The following is a 9,308-nucleotide window of genomic DNA, read 5'->3' as shown; positions in this document are numbered from 1 at the left end:
TGAGTTACGTTTCATAATTATATCCACTTCTATTTGTAAAGACAAACGAGCTAGGTAGGAAGTTGTGTGTGTGTTGTGTGGTGTGTGTGGTGTGTGTGTGTGTGTGTGTGGGTGTGTGTGTGGTGTGTGTGTGTGTGTGTGTGTGGGTGTGGTGTTGTGTGTGTGTGTTGTGTGTGTGTGTGTGTGTGGTTTGTGTGTGTTGTGAATGTGTGTGTGTGTTTGTGTGGTGTTGTGTGGTGTGTGTGTGTGTGTGTGTGTGTGTGTGGTGTGGTGGTGTGTGTGTGGGTTGTGTGTTGTGTGTGGGTGTGTGTGTGTGTGTGTTTTTTGTGTGTGATTGTGTGTGTGGTGGTGTGTTGTTGGTGCTGTGTGTGTGTGTGGTGGTGGTGTGTGGTGTGTAGTGTGTGTGTTGTGATGGTTGGGTGTGTGGTGTGGTGTTGGATGTGCCTGATGTGTGGTGATGTGTTGGTTGTGTGTGTGTGTGTGTGTTGTGCTGTGTGTGTGTGTAGGGGTGTTTGTGTGTGTGTGTGCGTGTGTGTGTGTGTGCATGTGTGTGGTGTGTGTGTGGGTGGGGTGTAACCAGGCGTGTGTTTTTCTCCACCTTAATGACAGAGCAGCAAACTGCAGGAGTTCAGGAACTGGACCAAAGCCGAACCTGCCGTCACGTCAAGAAAGCAAATCAATGTCAAATTGCCAGCCATGTAGCCAGCCAGTTAGCCAGCCATTGTAGCAACCAGCCAGGTAGCCAGCCAGCCAGGTAGCCAGCCGGTAGCCAGCCACGTAGCCAAACCAGGCCATGTAGCCAGCAGGTAGCCAGCCAACCAACCAGCCAGGTAGCCAGGCCAGCCATGTAGCAGCCCAGGTAGGCCAGCAGGGCCAGCGGTAGCCAGTCAGCCATGCCAGCGAGCAGCCAGGTAGCCACCAGCCATGTAGCCAGCCAGGTAGCCAGCCAGCCATGTAGCCAGCCAGGTAGCCAACCATGTAGCCAGCCAGCCATGTAGCCAGCCAGGGTAGCTAGCCGGCCATGTAGCCAGGCCATGTAGCCAGCCAGGTAGCAGCCAGCCATGTAGCCAGCCAGTAGCCAGCCATTGGAGCCAGCCATGGGAGCCAGGAACATGGAGCCAGCCAGGTAGCCAGCCAGCCAGGTAGCCAAGCCATGTAGCCAGCCATTGGAGCCAGCCAGGTAGCCAGCCAGCCAGGTAGCCAGCCATGTAGCCAACCATGTAGCCAGCCAGTAGCCAGCCATGGAGCCAGCCAGGTAGCCAGCCAGCCAGGTAGCCAGCCATGTAGCCAGCCATGTAGCCAGCCAGGTAGCCACCAGCCAATGTAGCCAGCCATGTAGCCAGCCATGGAGCCAGCCAGGTAGGCCAGCCAGGCCAGGTAGCCAGCCATGTAGCCAGCCATGGAGCCAGCCGGGTAGCCAGCCAGCCAGGTAGCCAGCCATGTAGCCAACCATGTAGCCAGCCATGTAGCCAGCCATGGAGCCAGCCAGGTAGCCAGCCAGCCAGGTAGCCAGCCATGTAGCCAGCCATTAGCCAGCCAGGTAGCCAGCCAGGTAGCCAGCCAGGTAGCCAGCCATGTAGCCAGCCATGTAGCCAGCCAGCCAGGTAGCCAGCCATGTAGCCAACCATGTAGCCAGCCAGGTAGCCAGCCAGCCAGGTAGCTGGTAAACAAATCTTTATTCTGTCTGATATTTTGTTGGAGTTATGCTGGATGACATTGTAAAATAGATCACTGTCTGTCCAAAGGATTAAATGTATGATGTTTTAATCTGTGAGATTAAAATGACAGGAAATCTTCCAAACGGTTATGTTTACCTGTATCCAGTCAGCTCTCTCCAGACAGTGCCAGATCTCACTATACACCTGCAGCTTCGCAGGTAGAGACGAATACAAACCACTCAGACCTGTAGCCAGTACCTAGACACACACACAGTCACACACACACACAGTCACACAGTCGCACACACACCCACACAGTCATGAGCAAGACTTTTCCAATGCTGGAATGAAATTCCACTGCAGATTAGAGTTTTACTGGTGCCCTGTAGATTTACAGAGAGAGGAGAGGGGGGAGGGGGACGTTTTAAGCCTGTCATGGACTACATCCCCACTCTACTCTGCGCAAACGCACTACACAACAACACAAACAATCAAATTAACAACAACTAATCAACACAACAACTAATCAACAACAACAACAACTAATCAACAACAACAACAACAACTAATCAACACAAACAACAACCTAATCAACAACAACAACTAATCAACAAAACAACAACAACTAATCAAACAACAACAAAACAACTAATCAACAACAACTAATCAACAACAACAACAACTAATCAACAACAACTAATCAATCAACAACAACAACTAATCCAACAACAACAATAACAACTAATCAACAACAACTAATCAATTCAACAACAACAACTAATCAACAACAACAACAACAATCAACAACAACAAACTAATCAATCAACAACAACAACTAATCAACAACTAATCAACAACAAACTAATCAACAACAACTAATCAACAACAACAACAACTAATCAACAACTAATCAAACAACAACTAAATCAACAACAACTAATCAACAACAACTAATCAACAACAACAACTAATCAACAACTAATCAACAACAACTAATCAACAACAACAACTAATCAACAACAGAACCAGGAAAACAACAACAAACTAATCAAACAACAAACTAAATAACAACAACAACTAAACAACTAATCAACAACAACAACAACTAATCAACAACAGAACCAGAAATCAACAACACTAATCAACAACAACTTAACAAAAACAACTAATCAACAACAACTAATCAACAACCATAAAACAACAACTAATCAACAAACCAGAAAACAAACAACAACTAATCAACAACCAGAAAACAACAACAACTAATCAACAACAACTAAATCAACAACAACTAATCAACAACAACTAATCAAACAGCAACTAATCAACAACCAGAAACAACAACAACACTAATCAAACAACCAGAAAAACCACAACAACTAATCAACAACGGAACCAGTTGGGGTTAGCAGGAGGCTAAGAGCGCCGAGGCGATCGACCAATCAGGTTCACAGCGTCCTAATCCCCCATCTCTAGATTGAGGTCAACTTCTGTCCCATGCAGCCTAAATCTTGGTACTCACACACAGTTCCACCGGGAGAAAGAGGTTTCCTGATCTTTCCCCATGGTCTGATACTTAAAAAGACTGTGGACAGCTTTCCTCTCTCTCTGTTCTCTTCCTTATCTCCCCTTCTGTCACCCCGTGCCCCAATCTCCTCCCTCCTCATCTCCCCCTTCTCTCACCCCGTGTCCCCAATCTCCTCCCTCCTCATCTCCCCCTTCTCTCTACCCCGTTGTCCCCAATCTCCTCCCTCCTCTCTTCCTTATCTCCCCTTCTGTCACCCCGTGTCCCCCAATCTCCTCCCTCCTCTCTCCTCTCTCTCTCCTACCCTCCTCTCTCTCCCTCTCCATTGTAATCATATTAAGGCCTATTACATAAGGAGTAATGAGCTCAGTCTTTACCTCTCACTCACTGAGGGGGGGGAGAAGGGAGGGGGAGCAGAGGGGAGAGGAGGAGAGGGTGGAGGGGGAGGAGAGCGCGATAAAGATGAGTGACTACAAACTTATGTGACAAACACCCAACAGTAGAGCTACGGTAACTACGGTAGCTACGGTAACTACGGTAACCGGCTCACAGGACAGAAGTACGTGTTGTCTGTGATGTGTGTAGCGACTCTGGGGTTGTGGGCCGACAGCTGCATGATGAGCAGCAGAGCGTCCCGGGCCTGCTGTCCTACGCTGCCTTCCTGATGGGTGAAGGGGATCAGCAGGGAGAAGAGCAGGAAGTTGGCCGCGCCCTGGTCCTCACTGGTGTGGAAGAATAACTCTGAGAGGAGGAAGACAAGAAATCAGAAAACTACTTTATTGTCCATTTTATCTTGCAGAAAACAAAACCAGAACCCACCTAACACGGAGGGATCCTTAGCCAGCGCACCACACAGCTGGTTGAGGAGGAGCACCAACTCTGCTTCACTGACCCTCCTCCTCCTCCTCTTCCTCCAGCCCCAGCCCCAGCACAGGAGATAACAGCATCATTAAGGGTCGTAGAACAGGTTTGTGGTGCAGTAGAGGCTGTCTGGCCTGAGATAGAAGCATCTGGTACATCCTCAACTGTTGCAGAGAGACGGAGAGAAGGGGGGGGGCAGAGAGAGAGAGATGGAAGGGGCAGAGAGAGAGATGAAGAGAGAGAGAGATGGAGAGAGAGAGCGATGGAGGGGGCAGAGAGAGAGGAGAGGAGGGGCAGAGATGAGAGATGAAGAGAGAGAGAGATGGAGAGAGAAAGAGATGAGAGGGGGCAGAGATGGAGAGATGAAGAGAGAGAGAGAGATTTAATTACCAATTACCGTACAACAGACCATGTATTCACCTACACACCCTAATTGACAACCAAACAAACCAAACCAAAGGCAAAGTCTTCTCATGCTTTGTTGATTTCAAAAAAGCCTTCGACTCAATTTGGCATGAGGGTCTGCTATACAAATTGATGGAAAGTGGTGTTGGGGGTAAAACATACGACATTATAAAATCCATGTACAAAACAACAAGTGTGCGGTTAAAATTGGCAAAAACACACACATTTTCTTCACACAGGGTCGTGGGTGAGACAGGGATGCAGCTTAAGCCCCACCCTCTTCAACATATATATCAACGAATTGGCGCGGCACTAGAACAGTCGCAGCACCCGTCTCACCCTACTAGAATCCGAAGTCAAATGTCTACTGGTTGCTGATGATCTGGTGCTTCTGTCACCAACCAAGGAGGGCCTACAGCAGCACCTAGATCTTCTGCACAGATTTGTCAGACCTGGGCCTGACAGTCAATCTCAGTAAGACCAAAATAATGGTGTTCCAAAAAAGGTCCAGTCACCAGGACCACAAATTCCATCTAGACACCATTGCCCTAGAGCACACAAAAAACTATACATACCTCGGCCTAAACATTAGCACCACAGGTAACTTCCACAAAGCTGTGAACGATCTGAGAGACAAGGCAAGAAGGGCCTTCTATGCCATCAAAAGGAACATAAATTTCAACATACCAATTAGGATCTGGCTAAAAATACTTGAACAGTCATAGAGCCCATTGCCCTTTAGTTGTGAGTCTGGGGGTCGCCACACAAGAATTCACAAAATGGGACAAACACCAAATTGAGACTCTGCATGCAGAATTCTGCAAAAATATCTTCCGTGTACAACGTAGAACACCAAATAATGCATGCAGAGCAGAATTAGCCGATACCCACTAATTATCAAAATCCAGAAAAGAGCCGTTAAATTCTACAACCACCTAAAAGGAAGCGATTCTCAAACCTTCCATAACAAAGCCATCACTTACAGAGAGATGAACCTGGAGAAGAGTCCCCTAAGCAAGCTGGTCTAGGGCTCTGTTCACAAATACAAACACACCCCACAGAGCCCAGGAAAACAGCACAATTAGACCAACCAAACTCATGAGAAAACAAAAAGATAATTACTTGACACATTGGAAAGAATTAACAAAAAAACAGAGCAAACTAGAATGCTATTTGCCAAACAGGAGTACACAGTGGCAGAATACCTGACCACTGTGACTGACCCAAACTTAAGGAAAGCTTGACTATGTACAGACTCAGTGAGCATAGCCTTGCTATTGAGAAAGGCCGCCGTAGGCAGACATGGCTCTCAAGAGAAGACAGGCTATGTGCACACTGCCCACAAAATGAGGTGGAAACTGAGCTGCACTTCCTAACCTCCTGCCCAATGTATGACCATATTAGAGAGACATATTTCCTCAGATTACACAGATCCACAAAGAATTTGAAACACAAATCCAATTTTGATAAACTCCCATATCTACTGGGAGAAATTCCACAGTGTGCCATCACAGCAGCAAGATTGTGACCTGTTGCCACAAGAAAAGGGCAACCAGTGAAGAACAAACACCATTGTAAATACAACCCATATTTATGCTTATTTATTTTTAACTTGTGTGCTTTAACCATTTGACATTGTTACAACACTGTATATATATAATATAACATTTATAATGTCTTTATTGTTTTGAAACTTCTGTATGTGTAATGTTTACTGTTAATTTGTATTGTTTATTTTCACTTTTGTATAATATCTACCTCACTTGCTTTGGCAAATGTTAACACATGTCCCATGCCAATAAAGCCCTTGAATTGAATTGAGAGATGGAGAGAGAGAGCGATGGAGGGGGCAGAGATTGGAGAATGAAAGAGAGAGAGAGATGGAGGGGGCAGAGACAGAGAGATGAAGAGAGAGAGAGATGGAGGGGGGCAGAGACAGAGAGATGAAGAGAGAGAGAGATGGAGGGGGGCAGAGAGAGAGAGATGAAGAGAGAGAGAGATTGGGGATAAGTTATCAATTCCTGTCACTGAAACAGTCAATAATATCCCTTCTTTCTCGGGTGTTTTTCCCAGCCTCTTCTTGCTGTTTTGGGGTTTTAAGCTGCGTATCTGTAAAGTACTTTTATGACAACTGCTGATTTAAAAAGGACTTCATAAAATAAATAAATGTAATTGATTGATTGATAAATAAAATCACTTGTTCCAGTTTCATATCATCAGTGAAGTGTCGTCTCAGACTCCAGAGGAACAGTCTCTCCATCACGCCTTCGACAACAACAAACTCTAGGATGGCTCCCATCGCTCCGCCTTGGCCCGGCTCCTAAGGACGTCAAAAACAATACTTTGGTCATTTAATTAACACAACTCTGTACCTACAGTAGAAACAGGCATGCTGCCTCTTTCTCACATAGAATGGATCTACTGCTTATCGGATTGGCTTTCGATGAGAACGACAGATCTATAAATGGCATTTCTATCTGAAAAAGTGAGCTTTCCTCCTCCATCAGCAGCAACAGCATGTGTTCTACGTAGTTCTGTACCGCGCTGGCCTCGTCACCGGGGATCGGACCGAGACGAAGGCAGCCACCGCCGCTATTATGGACAGGATCATGTTTCTCCAAGATCTTCACCACCTGAGACAGGAAGAGAGGTGGGAGAGGGAGGGAGAAAGGGGAAGGGAGAGAGAGGTAGGGGGAGAGGGGACAGGGGGGAGAGAGGGAGAGAGAGAGAGAGAGGGGAGAGAGAGTTGTACTGAACTGGTTGTTCTGGATGTATTCTTACGGTGATCAGGTTGCGTATACATGATTGGTGCATTCACAGACAGACAGACAGAAACAGGCATGCTGATTGGTGCATTCCCCCACAATTCAATTCAAATGTGTTTTCTAAACATACATAAGGAGGACAGGTTTCTGCTGCTGGTAAGTTTGTGAGACAGTCCCTTCCCCAGTCAGAGGCAGCATGCCTGTTTCCCTCCCCATTAGAGGCAGCATGCCTGTTTCCCTCCCCAGTTAGAGGCAGCATGCCTGTTTCCCTCCCAGTCAGAGGCAGCATGCCTGTTTCCCTCCCCAGTCAGAGGCACCATGCCTGTTTCCCTCCCCAGTTAGAGGCAGCATGCCTGTTTCTCTCCCCAGTCAGAGGCAGCATGCCTGTTTCCCTCCCCAGTCAGAGGCAGCATTCCTGTTTCCTCCCCAGTCAGAGCAGCATGCCTGTTTCCTCCCCAGTAAGAGGCAGTATGCCTGTTTCCCTCCCCAGTCAGAGGCAGTATGCCTGTTTCTCTCCCCAGTAGAGGCAGTATGCCTGTTTCCCTCCCAGTAAGAGCAGTATGCTGTTTCCCTCCCAGTTAGAGGCAGCATGCCTGTTCTCTCCCCAGTCAGAGGCAGCATGCCTGTTTCCCTCCCCAGTCAGAGGCAGCATTCCTGTTTCCCTCCCAGTCAGAGGCAGCATGCCTGTTTCCCTCCCCAGTCAGAGGCAGCATGCCTGTTTCCCTCCCCAGTCAGAGGCAGCATGCTGTTTCCTCCCCAGTCAGAGGCAGTATGCCTGTTTCCCTCCCCAGTCAGAGGCAGTATGCCTGTTTCTCTCCCCAGTCAGAGGCAGTATGCCTGTTTCCTCCCCAGTCAGAGGCAGTATGCCTGTTTCCCTCCCCAGTTAGAGGCAGCATGCCTGTTTCTCTCCCCAGTCAGAGGCAGCATGCCTGTTTTCCTCCCCAGTCAGAGGCAGCATGCCTGTTTTCCCTCCCCAGTTAGAGGCAGCATGCCTGTTTCCCCTCCCAGTCAGAGGCGCATGCCGTTTCCCTCCCCAGTCAGAGGCAGCATGTCTGTTTCCCTCCCCAGTTAGAGGCATTATGCCTTTCCTCCCCAGTCAGAGCAGTCCTGTTTCCTCCCCAGTCAGAGGCAGTATGCCTGTTTCCCTCCCCAGTCAGAGGGCAGTATGCCTGTTTCCTCCCCAGTCAGAGGCAGTATGCCTGTTTCCCTCCCCAGTTAGAGGCCTATGCCTGTTTCTCTCCCAGTCAGAGGCAGCATGCCTGTTTCCCTCCCCAGTCAGAGGCAGCATGCCTGTTTCCCTCCCCAGTCAAGAGGCAGCACGCCTGTTTCCCTCCCCAGTTAGAGGCATCATGCCTGTTTCTCTCCCCAGTCAGAGGCAGCACGCCTGTTTCCCTCCCCAGTTAGAGGCAGCATGCCTGTTTCCTCCCCAGTCAGAGGCAGCACGCCTGTTTCCATCCCCAGTTGAGGCAGCATGCCTGTTTCTCTACCCATTTAGAGGCAGCATGCCTGTTTCCCTCCCCAGTTAGAGGCAGCATGCCTGTTTCTCTCCCCATTTAGAGCAGCATGCCTGTTTCTCTCCCCAGTCAGAGGCAGCATGCCTGTTTCCCTCCCAGTCAGAGGCAGCATGCCTGTTTCCCTCCCAGTCAGAGGCAGCACGCCTGTTTCCATCCCCAGTTAGAGGCAGCATGCCTGTTTCCCTCCCAGTTAGAGGCAGCATGCCTGTTTCTCTCCCCATTTAGAGGCAGCATGCCTGTTTCCCTCCCCAGTTAGAGGCAGCATGCCTGTTTCCCTCCCCAGTCAGAGGCAGCACGCCTGTTTCCCCTCCCAGTCAGAGGCAGTACGCCTGTTTCCCTCCCCAGTCAGAGGCAGTATGCCTGTTTCCCTCCCCAGTCAGAGGCAGCATGCCTGTTTCCCTCCCCAGTCAGAGGCAGCATGCCTGTTTCTGTCCTGTCTGTCTGTCTGTCTGTCTGTCTGTCTGTCTGTCTGTCTGTCTGTCTGTCTGTCCTGTCTGTCTGTCTTCTGTCTGTCTGTCTGTCTGTCTGTCTGTCTGTCTGTCTGTCTGTCTGTCTGGTCCTATACTCATGTCTGTTCTGG

The 9,308-nt window shown here is 48.8% G+C and overlaps 1 protein-coding gene and 1 long non-coding RNA gene across 2 annotated transcripts in view; both read right to left on the bottom strand.

Moving 5' to 3' along the window:
• Positions 1-1,818: 1,818 nt before the first annotated feature.
• LOC112076485 (uncharacterized) lies at positions 1,819-6,761 on the bottom strand. Its single transcript, XR_002895197.1, has 4 exons — positions 6,647-6,761; positions 4,003-4,208; positions 3,734-3,924; positions 1,819-1,916 (listed from the first exon to the last, which is right to left on the bottom strand). It is a non-coding gene; the product is annotated as an uncharacterized lncRNA (long non-coding RNA).
• A 60-nt stretch (positions 6,762-6,821) lies between these two features.
• The window catches only part of LOC112076484 (FHF complex subunit HOOK-interacting protein 1A-like), an 8,029-nt gene continuing 5,542 nt past the window's right edge, over positions 6,822-9,308 (bottom strand). Inside the window, exon 2 of the mRNA XM_024143250.2 lies at positions 6,822-7,082. Coding sequence (XP_023999018.1) covers positions 6,822-7,082 — 261 coding nt within the window. The remainder of the gene's footprint in view (positions 7,083-9,308) is intronic.

The sequence above is a fragment of the Salvelinus sp. IW2-2015 genome, unplaced genomic scaffold (assembly GCF_002910315.2).
Source record: "Salvelinus sp. IW2-2015 unplaced genomic scaffold, ASM291031v2 Un_scaffold3782, whole genome shotgun sequence".
In the NCBI taxonomy this organism is placed as follows: domain Eukaryota; kingdom Metazoa; phylum Chordata; class Actinopteri; order Salmoniformes; family Salmonidae; genus Salvelinus; species Salvelinus sp. IW2-2015.
This window is presented reverse-complemented; position numbering and strand designations above follow the sequence as displayed.